Here is a 20,298-nt window from a genome sequence, read left to right on the forward strand (position 1 = left end):
TATCTTTATACTAAATTAAAACTTTATTGAATAAAGAATACTCTCCAGAACACATGATCCGATGGACTACATTACATGCAATGAAGCTGAACACGACAGTAGTTTAACATGGAATGTCAAACAAATTAGTCTTTCTCATTGTACAAAAGTGTTTATGTTGCTGACTTCAGGAAGAAAAGCATGATATTCACTATTTCACCAATCATCTGTGATGAGTTTAAAAATGGTATTTGAAGAAATGGTCAATTTCTTTAGCATATATTTCAAATAAATTAGTTACATGTGTACTACTGAGACCTCTTTCAACCTCTCTTGCATTCCAAATAAAACTGTAGTGCAAACATCAAAGTTGCTGGCCACTCCAAAGGATTGCCAAACTCATAACAGAGTACAAGTTCTGGATTAAGGTGTGAAAAGGATAAAACCAATGCCAGTTACTGCAAAATTCATGTAGGCACACATAAGAGTCCACTCTAAGCATTTCTTCTAAGTCTCTCACATTAATGACTAAAGCCTGTTTACAGTACTAAAATTCTATCATTCAAGCATCAATGATTACATTTCAGAAAAAAATCATCCGTCAGCCATAGCATCACTGCTATATTCTAAAAAAGAAGAAAAAAAAAAAGGGAAAAAGAACCATAATCAACTAAATCAATATCCACAATAGGATACGCGGGGAAAACTCATTTTGGGGGGAAGAGGGGAAGAAGTGTGCTTTACTTGCACAGCAGGAATCATTTAATGTAAACACCGTATTGGCCCACACCACAAAAAAATCTATGAAAATGGTTCAAATTTGAACACTGTGTGTGCATTAATTTCTAATCTGTGTTTGTGAGTTTATACTGCATCTGCTTGTACCAATATAACAAATTAGACATACTTCTTCCACACAAACACACATATACTACAAGTGATTGTTAACTACCAAGCATGGCTTGCCTCCCTGACACTAACTCAAAAAAATATTAAGTGACTTCCAAACTGTTTTTAAAATGCTTACAGAGATCATTAAATGAATGTAAATAGCTGAGGAATGATGACAGGACGTGGTGGTAATGCTATAATGCAAGTGGATGTAAAAGAGAATGTACATAGGACTGGCTGAGATTTGCCAGTGCAAGGAAAGTCTTTCTGTGGGCCTCCTCTGAACATTTAGCCGACACCAAGAAAAAAATTGTAGCACGAGTCCACTGACACCTGGAGGGGCAGACCTAGAAAAGCTTACCTTCAAAGTGCAAACTTTAACAATGGAATGTTTTAGCAGGGACCTAGGACAACCCTCTTATCTTTTTCTTGTTGAAAAGAAATAAAATCGGTTCAGCAAGTATTTCTTCTGGCAAGTTATTTCAGTTCATGGTAAAACAACTACCACCCACTCTTTCATATACCCTAAACCACTCTAGCGGGGGTGGGAGTGGGGTGGGGGGGGAAGGGAAGGGGTGCAGGGGAGAAGAAGCCCTTACCCATCTATCACCTAATGCAACTTTATTTAGAATTTAAGTTCTTTGAATCGTCTACATTAAATAGCAACGTGTACCTCCCTTAATGCCTCCCTGTCCACCGCCTATACCAGACAACCCCAATGAACCCCTGTATTCTAATGTGTGTATTCTAAGCCTCTTACTGAGGCCTTTTGAGTACCACCTCCACTGGAACAAAATTCACACCTAAGGTGCCCTTTCTATGGCACCTTTTCTCCCCTTCCACTGTGGAGCGGAAGTTGGATGCTCTGGGGCAGGTATTCTAGATCTCCAGGTCATCAGGTCGGGGCCTGCTACTGGCCCGACTGCTGGCTCTGCTGGAAGGCCGCTGGTCCACAATGGCTAGAGGCTGTAGTTCATGTCCAGCAGCTAGTTTTTTAGAATTCTGGTTATCATCAGGGAAATCAAAAGGCTGTGCGTGGGAGTTAGAGATGGTGCTTCCTGCCTGCCCCATTCGATTTTGCTCTGCACTGTAATTGGCCCAGTTTTGCTCACTGGCTTGCTTATTGTAATTGCGGCAGGAAGAATTGTTTCTGTCTCCAGTAACCAGCTTGTACCCGGGAGGAGACATGGGCGAGAGTGGAGCAGTGGGGGAGGAGCAGCCATTAAAATAAGCATATTTGGGAGAGCCGCAGTCCTTGGCGGGGCTCAGCGGACCGGTGGTAGCGTGGTAAGGATCACTTTTTCCTTTCACCCGATCCTTAACGCCCTTGAAGAAGACATAGAAAAGTTCGATGATATTCAGTGCAAGAGACACCAAGGACACCACCAGCATGAAGATGATGAAGATGGTCTTCTCTGTTGGGCGAGAGAGGAAACAATCTACTTGATGTGGGCAGGGAGCTCTTTTGCAAGTGTAGACTGCACTCAGGCTGAATCCATAGATGTACCACTGGATCAGCAAGAAGGCCACCTCAAAGATGGACTTGAAAAGGATGCTGATGATGTAGGTCCGCAGCAAGCCCCCTCGCATTTTCACCTTCCCGTGTTCTTCAATCCCATACTTGAATTTCTTTATTTCAATTTGCTTCAAGTGCATATCCACATTCACACCGTCAGTTTGGGCAACTTTGAGTTCCTCTTCTTTCTTGTTCAGTTTCTCTTCTTTTCGCATCACATAGAACACATGGGCCAGGTACAAGAGTGTGGGTACAGACACAAATATGATCTGCAGGACCCAGAAGCGCACATGAGAGATTGGGAAAGACTTGTCATAGCAGACGTTTTCACAACCAGGTTGTTGAGTGTTACAACGAAAGGCAGACTGCTCATCACCCCAAGCCGACTCGACTGCTGTCCCCAGTAGCAGGATTCGGAAAATGAATAGGACGGAGAGCCAAACCTTCCCTCCAGCTGTGGAATAGGCTTGAACCTTGTCGAGGAGTTTGCCTAAGGCACTCCAGTCACCCATGTTGCCTGGGTGCCGTCTGAAAAGAAACAAAAAGACAACTAAATGATCACAGAACTCAAATTATTAAGTTGACTTGACAGTCTCTTTTAGCTGACAATCAAAATATTATTAAAAAAAATCACACACACACAAAAACAAACCAACTGCAACTCTTCCCTATTTTTCCCTCCACAAAGAGATCTCACAATTTTCTTGAGATAAAGTAAGTCTCTTAGAAGCCAGCAGGAGCTTGTAGCAAAGAGTGAATTGCCATTTGAACCTGCAAAAATGTATTACTTGTTCAACCACTGACTTGCCATGTGATGTGAGAAGTTGTCTGCACTGGGTGCCTGTGCTTATTTTACCTGTCTAATAAATGAGGACAGTTCTTGCCTGGTAAACCTGTGCCTGGGATACATGCCTAAGCACAGTGCTGACATGTGCTATCCAAAGCGTAGGGCTCTAAGAACTGAGGCAAGAACACACACGAACACACAGACACACACACACAAAACCTCAGTTGCCAAACCACGATCCTATTATAGTATCACTTTATTCCTGGTTTTTCTCTGAAATGTTTCCCTCTGGTGTATCAAGTATATTTTGTGCATACTCTGTGACACTCATTTATACTTCTGTTTCTTCTTAAACACAGTAACTTGTGTGGTTCCATCTAAGTCTGTCTTGTGTCAAAGAAAAAAATGTCTTACTGAAAATACTGTACTCCATTTTGAGACAGTGTGCCATTACTACTCAGGAACCTAACTTGAAAAACAAAAACCGTATGCACATCACATCAGGTTGAAACAGAACGTCTCAATACTAATTGTAGCAAGAGAAATAAAAAAGACCACTTTTGAGTGCTTTTTCAGCCAAAATGATTGGTTTTCATGTTTTGATTGTTATGCTTTTAAAGTTCTCTTACAGGGCTTTGGGCCCTCAGCTGGTACATTTGATTTAACTTTAAATTTGATACCAGTACAGTCCCATTACTGGGATGAGAAAAAGACCTAAGTCTGTAGAGCTCATGGAGATCCCCAAAGCTACTGATTTAGTCCAATTTAGACTTTTAATTGGCAATAGTCTCCCATAACTGATGAAAAAACTGAGTTCCAAAGGGTATAGGACCTATTCAGCTATCAAAAGAACCAGAAGATTCAAGAATTCATGAGCCCCAGGCTAAGGCTTTCCACTCTATCACACTGGTTTTAAAATTTTAACAGTAAAACTGGGGCAAAGCCAGAAATGTTTCCATTCTTTGGTATATAAAATTTTAGCCAGGGCTGGAAGCTGGGAGAAATGAATAACATGACATGTAGCAGGCATGGAGAACATAAGCTAATTTTCAGCAGAAAGTAGTAATTGGAGGGTTTAGAAAAGGATGAAGTAGTCAAAGATTATTTAATAATTAAAAACAAGCAAAGCACAGACTTTCCAGGAGCTTAGTCATGAATTTCAAATAGTGTAACTAAAAGTAGGATTATGCGGGTTTCTCAGAAACATGTTCACAATCTGAATCTAAAGGAGATTCTCGTGGCAAGTTCAACTATGTGCAGGATTTTCTTCGTGGGAAGTAAATGAAGTCCAGAGATTCTTCTCCCCCACCAGGTAACATTACATTTCTAGCTATAGAGAGGCCATGAGAAAATGAAGTGGAAATCTGGCCTGGGATTTCCTGGATGGAACAAAGAAGAGATAGCTGATACATAAAACTAAGGAATGCCCTGGTTATCTAAATTAGCAGACTAGCTGGGCAGGTCATGGGAATAAAGCTCTCTCAGCGGTCGTAAAAGTGGAGTCTTCTTTAGGAAGGGCCATTTTAGAGTCTGAAGGTGACAAGGCAGACAATGAAATCAATGTATGAAAAGAAGAGGTCAAATAAGAACAAAGGCTTGTAGGTTTGATGAAGAGAATTAAAGAGCCAAGGGAAGAACTGAAGTGAGAGGCAGTAATTTAGCTTTGGTGGACAGTTTGATGGTAGGAGAATGTGTAAGGGGAAAAAACTAAAATTTAGCAAAAACTACTAGACCTGGAATGAACAAGCATTGTCCACGAGGGCCAAGCAAACATAACAGCATTTGTGGAGCTCTATGCATAGACAGTTTCTATGTGATGATGTGTAAATTGGCCCTAATTCTGTTTGTAGAGAATTACAATATTTTGACAGTGTCATCTGCTTTTGCTCAAAGATACTCCAATTGTAGGGGGAAAAATAAGCAACAAAAACAACCAAGTAAATTAAGTATAAAATGATAAACTGCTTGCAGACATCTCAACACATCCCTCCAACGACAGCTCAGGGCAGACTTGGCATGTGCAGAAGTAAGACTGGACAGAGAAGCTACCATTTTAGTCAGTGTTTCATCATTATTCAGTAAAATATGATTGTGTAAATGCTTTTTGGCAACTGATTACTAAATTTCTTTACATCCTATGGAAAACAAAATTCTGAGATTCCACAAAAATACACCATAGTTCCATAGTATGTGAACTGGGTCACTGTGCAGTTCTCAATGTACCAATACAGTGGCAATTTAATTGCAAAGCTGTCTTTTCTCTAACTACCCACGCAGTTGTCATTTGCATTAATAAGTTAACTTCCATCTGAACAAGACATGAATTATTCAACTGGACACTTATAATCTTATAACATATAGACACCTGCCAGCATCACTATCATAGAGACCATCAGATAATGTTTAATGTGATGGCTCAGAATGCTTAGAACTCAAAAAGTGGTAACAAAATTAATCACCTTTTTTGGGTAGTTGTTCACTCAGTCATGAATCAAAAGTTCTACCAACAGGATGTCTCACACCCCTGCTAATATCTTCATTTTTCCAAGAAGACTTAGTTGAAAAATTAATTTCCTTTTACAAGGAAAGGGCATATTATATGTATAAAGAATTATTGGCATTAATTTACAGATTTTGCCTTACCAGTCTCTGGAGGAGACAGGTATATTCCATATTTGGTACATGAGAAGGCTAAGGTGGCTGTAAGTGTATCACCTAATAATTCCTGCCTTCACCTCTAGGTTCCTGAGTTGGAATTCTACATGTAGACCAAGGTCTAGGTAAACAGGCTTTGCAACTTTCTTGCTGGGAGCAGAGGCTCAACAGCCTCTGAGCATCCTTCTTGCACCCCCTGTGTTCTGTGTTACAATGCTCTTTATGGACCCTTGGACTAAAGAGCAAAAGCCATGAACACCTGTGTATGACCTGTCTGATGACTCTCCTGTCGCTTCCCAGTGGTTCCTGAGCTGCATCACAATCACTCAGCATTTATAAAAATTTTAAAACTCAGGTTCCTGGCCCTTACCAGCCCAGATAAATCTGAATTTCTGCAAGTGGGTCCTGGGAAAGGAATTTTTTTTTTCTTTTTTAAACAAATGCCCCAGGTGATTCTGAAGTAAGGATCTGGAGAAGCAGACAAATGAAAATTTACTGGCATTTTCGGAGCTTTCTTGTTACAAATATTTAGGAGTGGGGAAATGGCAGGAGAGCAAAAAGGGACAAAGTGTCCAAAAAAGGTCAAGGAACCAGTACGGGAGCATCTGCTCTCCGGGCATCTGGAAGCTGAGCTCATCCTTGGCTCCACAGCCCCTTCACCTACACTTCTGCTGCTCCCTGAAACTTCCTGAAAATAAAGTGTCGATTAGACATTACTTTTGACTGTCCTTTTGCCAGGGCCTTAAAAAAATCACCACGCCAAAGACGCAGTCAAGCCTCTCCGTATAATTTGTGTGCCAACACTTAGTAGGAGAATAAGAAAGTGTTTTACTTTCAATTTGAACGATTCTCCCAAGAAGTCACAACTATAAAGAGTGGAACTGAAAGAAATAAAGGTAAATAATAGCTTACTGAAACTAAAGTGAGATTTGATATCTATCATTTTTTTGTGATTGAAAGCAAACACTTAAGGAAGGAAATAAGGGTCATTAATATTTGAGAATAAAATCATGGGTCTAAAAATGTATAAGGAAATGTCTATGGAAGTTGCAGATCAAATTATGTAATGAATTTCTTGGGGGAAAGGCCATGCATGTGTATTTTCAACATAACTCACATCCAGTTCATCAGTAAATACTATAGTCTCTATCTTCAAAATATAACCAGACTGTGTGACTGATTCTCACCATGATCCCTGCTCTTAGCAGGGTCTCAACCAGCATCACCTCTTCAGACTTCAGTTCACTAGCCTGGTCTTTTCCTCTAAAAGGAAAGTGTCAACCTAAGAAAGCTAATGAAAACTAAGGCCCTCTCCTATATCTCGGCTCTATCCATGTGGCTTACTTTCTCACTTCCTTGAGGTCTTTGCTCAGCTCTCACCTCATCAGTAAACTTTCCTGATCACCAAGCACGAAACAGCAGTTCTCCTCCCCAGGCACGTCCCTTCCTACCCGCCTTTTCTCTGTTTTACTTTTTACTGTTTGTCTCCCTTCACAAGCAGGATTTCTTACTACCTGCCTTCCTCATCTAGAATATAAGCTCCATAGAGGAGTTTGTTGTGTACTGCTGAAAAGAATAAAAGTTGCCCAATAAATATGATGAATGAATAAAACTTTGCCTGCATGAAAAACATAATGTGCAGGGGGGGAGCGGGGAAGGACCAGATTTTACCTGTTTTTTAACTATTCTTGGGATTCTCTTAATTGTAGTGAAAATTCATGCTATAATATTCATTCATTCTTACAATTTCAAACTTCTAAAGTTTCAAATTAGCTGAAAAGGGGACTTCTGCAATAAAAATTAGTACTGTTGAGTATTTCATATTGCCTTGACTTAAATTTTCAAGTGACAAAAGCTGAAACCTATCTGTGTAAACATCATGCTTCAAATGACTCTTACGCAGGCAGTATAACCGAACTGACAAAAAGAGCTCTTATTAAAGAGTTTCTTGAATTTATGAACCAAGATTGGCAAGGTTGAGGCTCTGAAGGGAAGAGCTGCCAATATTAACCCCGTTAATATAACATCTCCAGATAGCCTGAGTCTAAGTGGGCAGGTAAGTGATTCAAATCAGATACCCTGGGAAATATTCCCTAATCCAGTTCAGGTAATACTCAACCTTTGTTTCCTTCTGCCTAGATAATTAGCTTAATTCTGTGGTAGTACATGAAATATATTCATGTCAATAGCTACTCTACTTAAAATTCTGCCTCTGGTTTCCTGATTACTTTGTAAAGAATGGCACCATTACATTTCTGCAGGTATTTGGCCTTCGTTTACCCTCTTCAAAGTCTATACCAGTCACCACTGAATAATGAGATGGGATGGGGGCAACTCCATCCAAAGGCGGATGATCTCTACCTATAAGAGGCAACTGCCTTCCTAGTTCAACAGCTATTACTGAACAGACCCACTAACACTTTAGAGGTGCTGGAAGAAAACCCCAAGAACCTCTACAGTAGTAAGAAGCTGCAGGTTAAAGCCATTTTGTTCAAAGGTGATCTGATGGATTTAAAAAAAATAAAATAAAACTATTTCCATCAGTTCCTGGTTCCCCCTTCCCACCTCCAATGGACTATTTTTTTTTTTTTCACTTTCTGTTTTTTTTTTTTTTTTAATCTTCATTTTATTGAGATATATTCACATACCACGCAGCAATGGACTATTTTTATTGAACAGACTGGTTACTTTGTCATCACAGAAACATCACCCTTAGGACTCTCCTCAGTATTGATGAAAAACATTCTTCAATGAGCACTGAATGAGGTAACTCATGCATATGAAACTCTTAGAAAGAGCTAAATAAAGTTAGCTGTTAATCTTCAAAAGATCTTTATATATAGCTCATTTATTTTCTAATTTTGGCATCTTTTCTTTAGCAAAATAGCATCTAAGAAATGATTAACATGTTCCCAACAGTGACCAAAGTTAGTTTTCAAGATGATTGTTCAATGAGTAAAATATCGCTTTTTTCACAGTCTGATAACAGGTTTAAGGAAAGGAAGAATTCACCCTTTATCATCTGATAGGAAGAAAAGCCCATGAAGAATGTCTGCTTGTCTGTGGTTTCTATTTGGAGGCGATTCCCCCAAATCTCCCATAAAATATATCTGGCCCACAGAAATCACTAAACAAAAGGGATACTGCGTTTTCCATATCATGCGAATCTTAAGTACTCCATAAAAACACGTTTTTCTAGAGATTATTTAGAAAGCTTTGGATATGAAAATCACGGAATCTTATAAAGCCACTGATATATGAAAAGAACAGCATGCTTTTAGTCAGTGAATTTTGGCAAAAGATGGGCTGTACAAACATAGCCAACATGGTGAGTTTAAGAGAGTTAGGCAAAGCAGAGAATTTAGGCAGTTATCCCAAGAATTAAAAAAAAAAAAAAATTAACCTCCCACAGGAGCTTTGGGGATTTGTTTTTTCTCAACTTGATTATCCATATTGAATATTGGCATTAATCAAAAACCGCTAGGTATTTACTTGTCTCCACAGAGGTGAACTAGAGCGGGTGTGAATAAGCTCAGACAGTCTGCAAACAACGGAGATCTTTGAAGGGAAGTCGGAGCAACAGGAAAGGCCGGTACAAACTATTAATCACTGATGACCTCCTATCGTTCCTTCCCTCAGGGTAGCATACGTAAAGCCTAGGAGGCTCATTCCAAGTTCCACCTCTGGATATCATAAAAGAAATGGAAAGGAATGCACTGTATGAATGCTCCCTTCTTCTCTATGAAGGAATTGGAAACATCTAAATAACAAAACATTCCGAATAGCTGAGAATACACCCTTTTAAGATGATTGCTACCAGTGTCTTGGAACCCATGATTCCCCTTGGACAGTCAGCATTAAAGAAATCCCACCTGCGGTAAAAAACTTCAAACAAGAACAGAAAAATGCAGAATATGCTTAACAGTGCAGCAAGTAGAAGCAAAAGGCTACCATTGCATTTTCCAGGCACAGGACAGCAACTAAACCATGACTTTGAGAAGTATTAATGTATCCACGCATCTGGAGAACCTGTTGGTTTAGGAATCTAGAATTCAACACATTGCCCGGACAGAATTTGCCTCTTGCCCTTGGTATGATTTTCAGCCAATTCGGCCTATCCTAAAGAAATGGAGATTTTAAAATCCATTCTCTAAATTGCCACGGAACACTTCAGACTGGGTTTAAATGTCCCCAGTTTTCCAAAGGTGGGATTCAGCATCTCTCATCACTGTCTTGGTTCGGAGAGCAAAAGAAATTGAACACAAGCCCATCTAGAGCCTAGCTATTTGCACATTTTATGGTTCTCTTCCCACTCCCATCCCACTTTGTATTTCTAGATAGAAAAAGAGAGGCACGCCTTAGGGTGAGGATGGATTATGATTTTGTTGGTCAAGAAGAGCTTATCGACAACTTTATCAGAGATGCTAGGCAAATATTTGACAGATAACTAAGATGAGAGTATGGCCGAAATGCTGCTGCCTGGAATCCAAGATTTGTGTTTCCGAATTCTCAACCAAACACTGATTTGCTTTTAGACGCGTCATTGTCTCCGGCTTTGTTTCATTAAGGAGCGCACCGCCCGCTCCCCATCCCCGCCCCCCCCCACTCTCTTCCCACCCCCAGCTTCACTCCTGGGAAGTTTCGAGAACTTCCAGAAGAGTTAACAAGTGCAATTTATACAAGACAGTTCCCAAGGTATTTACGTTTCTTTACCAACGTTTATATCACAGGATTCAGCAAGTTTAAAGTAAAACACACACACACACACACACACACAAAACAGCGCGGGTGGGGGTGGAGGGAGAGGGGTGGGTAATTAGATTGACGAATTTAATTAGTCACTTGCTCCTCTCTTACTATTTGGCTCGAAGCCCACCTCCTCCCCTCCCTCCCTCCCTCCCACCCTGCTTCCTTTTCGGCGTCAGAACTGGGATCTGTGCTCGGTTTCACTTGTAAGGATTTGAAGGGAACATCTCTGCAAACGTCTCAAAACCCCACAGGCTTGGGTAGCGCAGAGCAGGGCAAAGCGGGCGGATGCTAAGATGGCAGGAGGCGCCCCGCACCCGCCAGCCCCAGGCCTCCGGCCTCGGCAAAGGTTTCATTTTTAATTGCTTTGCAGGATACTCGGGTGCAAAAACTTCAAACTGCAGGGTCACGCCAAGAATTTAAACTAATTACTTTAGTCTGTGGATCAAGACAGAACAGAAAAAGTCCTTACCGGGCAGGAAATGTTTGGTTGCATTTATGGCTAACAGAATGTGATTTACCAATAAGAGCATTTAGGAAATTGAATCCTTTAGACAACAAATCAGTGTAACCTTTGTCTACGTGCAAGCACTCTGGCAGCTCCGACTCGTAAGAAGTTGCCCAGAGCTCTGAAAGCAGTTACAGGTTCCGGCGGGCGGAAGAAAGGGGAAGGTTCAGCTCGCTCCAAGGCGCTACTTAAGAAATTCTGTTTTCCTATTCTTTCTAGGAGCTCCCTGTTTTAGGAGACGTTTCTGGAAACGCACCCAGACATACACTGTTTTCTAACCGTCTGTTCTCCAATGCTCTGTAAGTAACCACCACATACTTCCATCTCCTCAATTGCCAGCGTGGTCGAGAGAAAAAGCTTCCTCTCCCCGAGGGTCGCAAAGCTTTCCATAGTGGTTGCTAACACAAAGTAACTGTACACTCTTGTTTTTTTTTTTTTTTTTTTTTTTTTAAAGCTTAATATTACAACTCTGAATATTACACCTTTTGTTTAATGGGAAGAAATTGTAGGAACAGACCATGTGGAAAGTCAATGCAGGATACTCGGGTGCAAAAATGTTTTTAACAAAGCACTTTGTCAAGAGGTTTGCTTTGCAAGGCTACTGAACATCAATGAAGATTTCCATACGAAAACCCACAAAGTCTACAATTCTATAGGAAGCACACGAAAGCAAATTTGCACTTTGATTTTTAGAGATGCTGTCAGTCAAGTCTTAGACCCACCCCCAAACAAGTGACTACACACCTAGACTACTGAGTACAAAAAAAGTAAAGTTATAATCTAAAAAAAAATACTCTTAAATGAAGAACCAAATATCCATTAAACTAGCGTTTTATTCTAATCCGAAAAGTATGGACCTTATTTTACCTGTTGCATCATTAATAGAAACTTTTTAAACAGTCAAAATAAACACTCAATTTTTACTTTAAAACTCCAGAAACATTTTCTAAGTTCATTCCATTTACAGTATCATAAATCGAAGTTACACTTTAACACACTTAAAAACTTTAGAAAAGTTTACTTCTAGAAAAAGAAACTAATAGGTCAAGTGTTTAAAAACTTACTCTTTTGCTTAAAAGAAGTGAAGTAGGCACGCCAAGTGATTGAATTCCTTGGAGGATGAAGTAAAATGAAAAATTAAGTTCAGGCACTCAGACCTGTCTATTTAAAGTTTAAAAGTCTGCTGCTGTTTGGTACTTTCCTCACTCCTTCCCCCTAATGAAAGAAAAGTGCTGATACCTCGTAAAAGCGTTTTTCTAAGTTGGAGCGCAGAGCTTTTAAAAGTTTCAAGCCACTGACTCAAGCAAGAGGAGGGGCTAGAAGAAAGGGGAGGGAAAAAGGAAAGGCGGGGAGGAGAGTGGAGAGGACGCTGGAGAGCTTGGAAGGGTGGCGGAGAAGAGGCTAGAGGAGTAGCCAGGACAGATAAAGTTGTGGTTTAAATTTGCTGACAAGAAAAAAAAAAGTGGCATTGGAGACGTGACTGCCGCTGCGTGGAGTTTGTTTCCAGAGGGCAATGACTGGGTTTTGGTCTTTGTTTCACCGAAAGTCCAGAGAAAAATTTAAAAACTGTTTTATAATAGTATTACCTTTTCTTAAATAAAAGGAAAATATTTTAGTGTATAAAAATGGTGGAAAAGGATATAGCCAGGGTAAAATAGTTTCATCTTGGGCAAGGTGTGTGAAGTTAGAGGTGGGTGTGACTGAATTCTCTGAAAGGTTTAATTCTTTTCCCCTTAGTTTAAACGGAGACAGTTAACAAAAGAAATGGTGAGGATGAGAGAGAGACCTCTCAAAAAAGGACACATGTGGCTGAATATCCATCCCAATGTACCTTTCAGCCCCTTGACTGCTTTGAATTTTTACTCTTTCCTTCATTTTAGCAAAACGATTATATACATATTATATAAAATCAGCTTTGTTTGACTGTGAATTCTTGATATCTGGTTTCTGTAAGATCTCCAGGGAATTAAAATTTTACAGGATGATCTCAGGCCCATACATGGCAACACATTAACAACCAAATATGCTGCAGTGAAATGTCAAGATCTTTTTATTGAATACAGGCTGAAAGTGCCTATTATATTAAATTGGCCTTAAGTGGGTCCCAAAGCAGGATCTTCCCTGAGAGCAACTCCCCCTCTAAACCCAGTAGAGCTGTGTCATTGTTATGTGCTTCTCCATCGCTCCCTGCTGTCTCTCTCCAGGACTCTGCATTAGGGTTTATTGGCCTGAGACATGTGGCCTCTTGTGTAGATTGGGCAGCTGCTGGAGGGCTCCCCACATGCCACCTCAGAGGGCTGAGGTAGGACAATTCCCTGTAAACAGACTTCAGTGACGCTCCTGAGTTTGGGCAGGAAAATCTCTTGGCAATTATTTGCTGGAAACAAAGCAACTCATCCAGCCTTCATTTTCCTAACCCTTTTCTTACTGATACAAATAACAGAGAAAAGAAAGATCTCAAATATTTCCTGGTAGACATCTTTCACCAAATACACTTTCACTGAAATGACTAATGAAACGTCTTCTGAAATTTCAGTTTTAAGTCATAATTTTGCTTCCTCCTTTGCTGGCTGTACTATTTCCAAGGTTACATTTTTCTTCAAGTGAAGGAAGACAAAAAAAGGTGTTATAGGAATAGAAAACTGTAGTCTGACTTTCAAATCTTCAAGCTCAGCAACCCATAAATGTCATTGGTTTTGTGTTTATATTGTCCTTTCCTTCAAAAGAGTCTGTTTTGTACCAACTAAAAATTATTCATTGGATTCAGAACACATTCATTAAAATGTGATTATTCTTTTCATTATAAGAAAAGCTGGTTCTACCCCTTTTAAAAAAAGAGTAGCCTATGCTTCATTTAATTTACATAAAGATTTGATTTACTTTTGTAAAATTATGTATCAAGTACAGTTATTACTGAAATTACCCCTTTTATTAAACAGATTTCTAACTTCTTATTCAGAATTAATTGTATGAAAAAAACTTGTGATTTGCTATTGTATAATAGACCTTTAAAGCAAAAACTGCTCATTTTGAATTATGTTTTGTTGGTCAGTAAAGGATATTGTTGTAAGTATTCTGCTGCTTTTTTCTTTTTAACCTATCACTATATACCAGTTGGAAAGAGTACTAAGAAATTTCTTTATACCAAATTAAATTATCTGCAGATAGCTCTTGAAGCACTTTCTGAGCCCAAGACTTTCGTTGTCATAGCATGGACCACTAATTAAATAATTAGTTCCCTTAACGTATGGAATATACTATGTCTTCTGTTTCTAAAATGATTTTCCCATGATCACTCTTAGAAGATGAAGACTTTCTCTATGATCTTCCCTTCTTTTAGAATAATGGCTCCAAAATGTGATCCTGTGAGAAATAGTGTACTGGGGTGGGGCTGGGTTACTGTAAATGCTCTCCCTGTTGGAACGTTTTCTCTTCTACACCTAGAAGCCTCTCCAAAGCCTTTCCGTTTTACCAACTCCTCTAGCAATGCTGATGACTTTTATTTTCTCCAAGAATATAATTAAATTTTTTTCATCCCATTTATCTGACCTTAGGGCTTGCTTGTCTTCATGGGGAAGTTTTGCAAAAACTGTGGCATAGATTTAAAAATATGTATTCTTTTTTTCTCACATTCCCAGAAATGGTAATGCCATTTCATTCACATAAACACTGCCTTTCCCAGTATCGGATCTTCTCTTATTGCCTGGCCTTATCTAGGTGTAGAAGAAATAGATGCACTATGATTGTTAGTCAGGAAACACTGCTCTTCAAGGAATGGATGGTCATTTCTGGTTCCCATCATCTGCAGGATGTCTTCAGTCCCCTCCATAGGCCAGGCCTTAGAGGCTATGTTATCCATGTTTCTCTGGGCATTGAGAAATGCCAGTTTTGGGCACAGTTTGAAGAGTAGACTATTTTTCAGAATTCTGAGAAGCACTTCTTAGTGTAAGAATCAATTGTTTTGGATTTTTATCCTTTTTTTTCAAAATACTGCATTCTGGAATTTTAAGAAATGAATGGATTAATTTGTAAGTACATTAATGGCTTATCCCACACAAACTGGTGGATTACTCTCACTTCAATGAGTTGCACAAACATTTAAAAAGAACTGGTGGTCGTAGATTAGAGGCTAGTTAGGAGGATGCTGCAGTGGTAGAAGAATTAATTATAAGAACCTGAACTAGGGTGTTAGCAGGAAGAAAGGAAAGGAACACGGGAATGGAATTAGAGGGCTAGAATTAAATGGGGAGGACAAGGGAGAATTGCTGTAGAAACTGATTTTGGAGTTTTGACTGTGGAGATACAGATGATACTAACACAAAAATAAGGAAGTTAGGGGGAGGAACTGATTTACAGAAACATATATCATGAGTTCAATTTAGAATATTTTGGTATTGACTGAAACATCTGTCTAGAGAGAGCTGACTGATGGTTTAAAATGTGGGCTATAGAGTTCAGGTTAAAATTTTATAAAATTTGGGGTTATACGCAACGAATCAATAGTTGAAGTCACATACAGATGAGATTACTAAGACATGGGATGTGGAAGGTGAGTCAGAAGATAGAGCACCTCGCTTTAGGGGATTTCCCCATTTCATGCAGGCAAAGGAAAGGGCAAGTAAAGAGATGAGGGAGTGTAAGGGAAAGGACATTTAAAATGACTACACATGGGTTTATTTATAAGAGAAAAATCATCTGGCTATTGGGGGAGTCATTAGCTTTGAAGAAAAGACAGTTATTCTTTAATACAAGAGTGAATGCAGACTACAAAGAAAAATAAGTTTTGAGGTGGAGAGTATGGACAGCAGGAAACTAGGATTTGAAGATAACTTCTCAAACAAAATAGGTAAGGTTATCAGCTGACTCTGAGGTAAGAGTGGGTTAGGCAGAGTGGGCAAGTCTGCAGTATCTCCAGAGAAATTCAAAGGCAGCCATGGGAGAATAAAAGGATTATCTAAGACCAGGAGGATCTAAAATGGTTTTGTAATCAAACAATTTGCATTGTCATTTGGATTATATTCATTAGCATCAGAATAAGTGAACTTCCTTTCTATACATGAAATTTCCATTTTATCTTTTATTGGACAGCAAGATAGGAGTAAAAGTTAATTTGGAGCTCCATAAAATGAAAGCTTAGCCAAAAAAAGTGTTCTTAACTTGATTCTGTTGTTCAATCATATTTCCTTCACAGTAGTGAAGATTTTCCATCGTATTACAGCTTTGTGCTAGAACCCTTTTCCAACAGATATTCTTTTGGGATCTGGCAATTTGTTTTGTAACTGCAGAGTTTCACTTAACTGAAATTGACTTCCCATTCATTTAGCATTCTGTCATCCCTGAGAGAGATTTAAGGATCAAAGGTTGACTCACACGGGGTAAAATTTGAACTTATTTCTGTAGCCCACATTTATGTCCAAGCAGATCTTATTGTTAGTTTACCCAAAAAAGTATTTTCGAGGGAATATTTTGTTTAATGGGGAAGACTTTCAGCTAGTGGATAAATATGTCTTTGGCGCCACCTTCTGTACAGATTGAAAATGAACATCCTAAGAAGTAACTGGTAAGTCATTTGATACATTCAAATTTCACCTTTTTATGAAGCTTGTTTAACTTTTACAATCATTTGTGGATGTTTATATTCATTCTTTAAGCAAATATTTATTATGTCTCAGGAACTGTGCTAGATGCTAGCACAGTTTTTAAACTATGTAGTGAAGACTAAAACAGTATCAGGATTGAACTTCATTCAGCTTTAGAGTCAGAACTTAATCTAATTGAATTCTGAAAAAGCAAGCAAATAACACCGGGAAAAAAGATATGAATTTTTTTGTTTTCTTTTTAAGGAGTATGCTCTTTTTCTCTATGATTCCATAGGGGGTGCTATTTTTATAAGCATCCTATTCCTATGCCCACTTAAAAAAAAAAAAAAAAAGACCAGAGGCAAAGCTAAAGGTTTCTGCATATATTTTGCATGTCTATTAGTTTTGGTTGGATAAAGAGAGACTGTAAATAGGACATAAGGCATTTGTACAGATTGACATTCTAAATAAAATTTGCCTGTGTTTGCTCTAAGAATTTAAGTGTAAGAATCATATAACAAACTGAGAAAAATATTTTAATCTTTTTAATTTTAGGCCAGATAAAATAAACATTATTTAAAAATAAATCAGTAAAGTAGTTACCGTCTTAGTCTGTTCATTCACCAATATTTTATGTGTGGCATTGTATTAGATGCAATGGGAACTTGAAGAACGTAGACAGCATTTTTTTTTAATCTTTTTTTTAATTGAGATTGTTCAGATACCTTAAAACTACCCAAAGATCCAAAGTGTACAATCAATTGCCCACGGCACCACCATGCAGCTGTGCATCCATCAACACGATTATTTTTTTTTCAGTTTTTAGAACATTTTCACTACTCCAGAAAATAAACAAAGACAAAAAAAGGAAACTCACATCCTCCCATACACCTAAGCATGCCCCCCCCCCTCCATTATTGATTCGTAGTTTTGGTATAGTACATTTGTTACTGTTGATGAAAGAATGTTAAAATACTACTAACTGTAGTATATAGTTTGCAATAGGTATATATTTTTTCCCTATATGCCTCTCTATTATTAACCTGTAATTATAGTGATGTACATTTGTTCTAGTTCATGAGAGAGATTTCTAATATTTGTATAGTTAATCACGGACATTGTCCACCACAAGATTCACTGTTTTATACATTCCCATCTTTTAACCTCCAACTTTCCTTCTGGTGACATGCGTGACTCTGAGCTTATCCTTTCCACCACCTTCACACACCTTTTAGCACTGTTAGTTATTCTCATTACATGCTACCATCACCCCTGTCCAGTTCCAAATATTTAAGTTCACCCTAGTTGAACATTCTGCTCATAATAAGCAACTGCTCCCCATTCTTTAGCCTCATTCTATATCCTAGTAACTTATATTTCATGTCTATGAGTTTACATATTATAATTAGTTCATATCAGTGAGACCCTGCAATATTTGCCTTTATGTTTCTATCTTATTTCACTCAATATAGTGCCCTCAAGGTTTCTTCATCAACCCGTTTCTTTTGAGATGGTTTTGTTCAAACACTATACATTCCATCCTAAGTAAACAATTGTTGGTTCCCCGTATAGTCATGTATGTATGTATTGAGAACCATCGCCACTCTCTATTATAAGGACATTTCTTCCACAAAGATGGAGGAAGAGTCAAAGAAGGCAGAGAAGCAAAAGAAAAAGGCAAGAGAAAGAGAGAAAAACAAACAAACAAACAAAAACTTGATAGCTAGAAGGTGACAAAAAGAAAGATAGCATTAACCTAAAGTAGAATAAAGAGTCAGACAACATCACTAATGCCTGGAGTCCCATTCCCTTCCCCTATCCCTGCCCCCCCCATAGGCATTTAGCTTTGGTATATTGCTTTTGTTACATTAAAGGAAGCATAATACAATGTTTCTGTTAATTCTAGCCTCTAGTTTGCATTGATTGTATTTTCCCCCCAATCCCACCCTATTTTTAACACCTTGCAATGTTGACATTCATTTGTTCTACCTCATGTAAAAAGATATTTGTACCTTTTATTACAATCATTGAGCATCCTAGGTTTCCCTGAGTTACACAGTCCCAGTCTTTATCGTTGGTCTTTTCTTCTGGTGTCCCACATGGTCCCAGCCTTCCTCTTTCAACCATATACACAGTCATCTTTGTTCAGTGTACTTACATTGCTGTGCTACTATCTCCCAAAATTGTTTTCCAAATCTCTCACTCCTGTCTTTTCCTTTCTGTCTGCAGTGCTTCCTTTAGTGTTTCCTGTAGAACAGGTTTCTTGTTCACAAACTCGGTCATTGTCTGTTTGTCAGAGAATATTTTAAGCTTTCCCTCATATCTGAAGGATAGTTTTGCCGGATATAGGATTCTTGGTTGGTGGTTTTTCTCTTTCAGTACATTAACTATATCACCCCACTTCCTTCTTGCCTCCATGGTTTCTATTGAGAAATCCACACATAGTCTTATCAAGCTTCCTTTGTATGTGATAGATCGCTTCTCTCTTGCTGCTTTCAGGATTCACTCTTTATCTTTGATGTTTGATAATCTGATTATTAAGTGTCTTGGCGTAGGTCTATTCAGATCTATTCTGTTTGGGGTACGCTGCACTCTTGGATCCGTAATTTTATGTCTTTCATAAGAGATGGGAAATTTTCATTGATTATTTCCTCTATTATTGCTTCTGCCCCTTTTCCCTTCTCTTCTCCTTCTGTGACACCAATTCTTGCTTTTTGTTTTGTCTTTAAGTTCCCAGAGACGATGCTCTTATTTTTCCATTCTTTTCTCTATCTGTTCTTTTGTGTGTAGGCTTTCAGGTACCTTGTTCTCCAGTTCCTGAGTGTTTTCTTCTGCCTCTTGAGATCTGCTGTTGTATGTTTCCAGTGTGTCTTTCATGTCTTGTATTGTGCCTTTCATTTCCATAGATTCTGCCAGTTGGTTTTTTGAACTTTCAATTTCTACCTTATGTACGCCCATTGTTTTCATTATACGGTTCATCTCTTGCCATATCTTCCCTAAACTTTTTGAATTCAGTTATTATTAGTTATTTCAATTCCTGCATCACAGTTGAAGTGCAAGTTTGTTCCCCTGACCAGGCCATAACCTCATTTTTCTTGGTGTAGGTTGTAGTTTTTCTGTTGTCTAGGCATGGTTTCCTTGGTTACCCCAATCAGGCCTCCTCAGACAAGAATGGGCTAAGGTCCCAGAAGGAAGAAATATTCAGTATCTGGTTTCCCTGAGGGTGTGTCTTAGAAAATTGGTACACCCTCTGATGCCTCTAGTCACTGTGCTTTTCTGCCCAACAGGTGGCACCAGTTAGCCTATAATTCCTGACTGGTGTAAGTTCTGAATGAAAGGCAGGTAGTAGAGCTGGGCCCCACCGCTTTCCTCTTAGTGAAGATAGACGCCCTAGGGGGAGGTCATTAGCATTTTGATGGTCTCTCTCTGCCTGTGCTATACCCTTGTCTGGGTCACAGAACTGGGAACTGAAAATGGCTGAGGCTTTCTCCACTGAGTCTAAAAAGGAACAGAGCTAGTCTGAGGTGACCCTCCAGCTCTCTGAGGTCAGTCATCACCCAAAGCCTCTGTTTACTTGTTGGAGATTCGTACCTGTAGTGAGCAGTTCACACTTGCTAATTAAAGCCCCGGTTGAAGC

At 39.0% G+C, this 20,298-nt stretch overlaps 1 protein-coding gene and 1 long non-coding RNA gene across 2 annotated transcripts in view; one reads left to right on the forward strand and one right to left on the reverse strand.

Annotated features, from left to right (window-relative positions):
• On the reverse strand, nt 1-12,341 carry GJA1 (gap junction protein alpha 1). Its single transcript, XM_037844531.1, has 2 exons — nt 12,147-12,341; nt 1-2,914 (listed from the first exon to the last, which is right to left on the reverse strand). Exon 2 carries the CDS (start codon nt 2,896-2,898, stop codon nt 1,750-1,752), a length of 1,149 nt encoding a protein of 382 aa, XP_037700459.1. The 5' UTR covers nt 2,899-2,914; nt 12,147-12,341; the 3' UTR covers nt 1-1,749.
• Nucleotides 11,340-20,298, forward strand: part of LOC119540391 — an 18,763-nt gene continuing 9,804 nt past the window's right edge. Inside the window, exon 1 of the long non-coding RNA XR_005218084.1 lies at nt 11,340-11,381. This is a non-coding gene — a long non-coding RNA (uncharacterized LOC119540391). The remainder of the gene's footprint in view (nt 11,382-20,298) is intronic.

The sequence above is a fragment of the Choloepus didactylus genome, chromosome 7 (assembly GCF_015220235.1).
Source record: "Choloepus didactylus isolate mChoDid1 chromosome 7, mChoDid1.pri, whole genome shotgun sequence".
Taxonomy (NCBI): domain Eukaryota; kingdom Metazoa; phylum Chordata; class Mammalia; order Pilosa; family Megalonychidae; genus Choloepus; species Choloepus didactylus.

Bases quoted from the DNA above. Each gene is read 5' to 3' on its own strand.
- GJA1 (XM_037844531.1), bottom strand. From the start codon at position 2,898: ATGGGTGACTGGAGTGCCTTAGGCAAACTCCTCGACAAGGTTCAAGCC.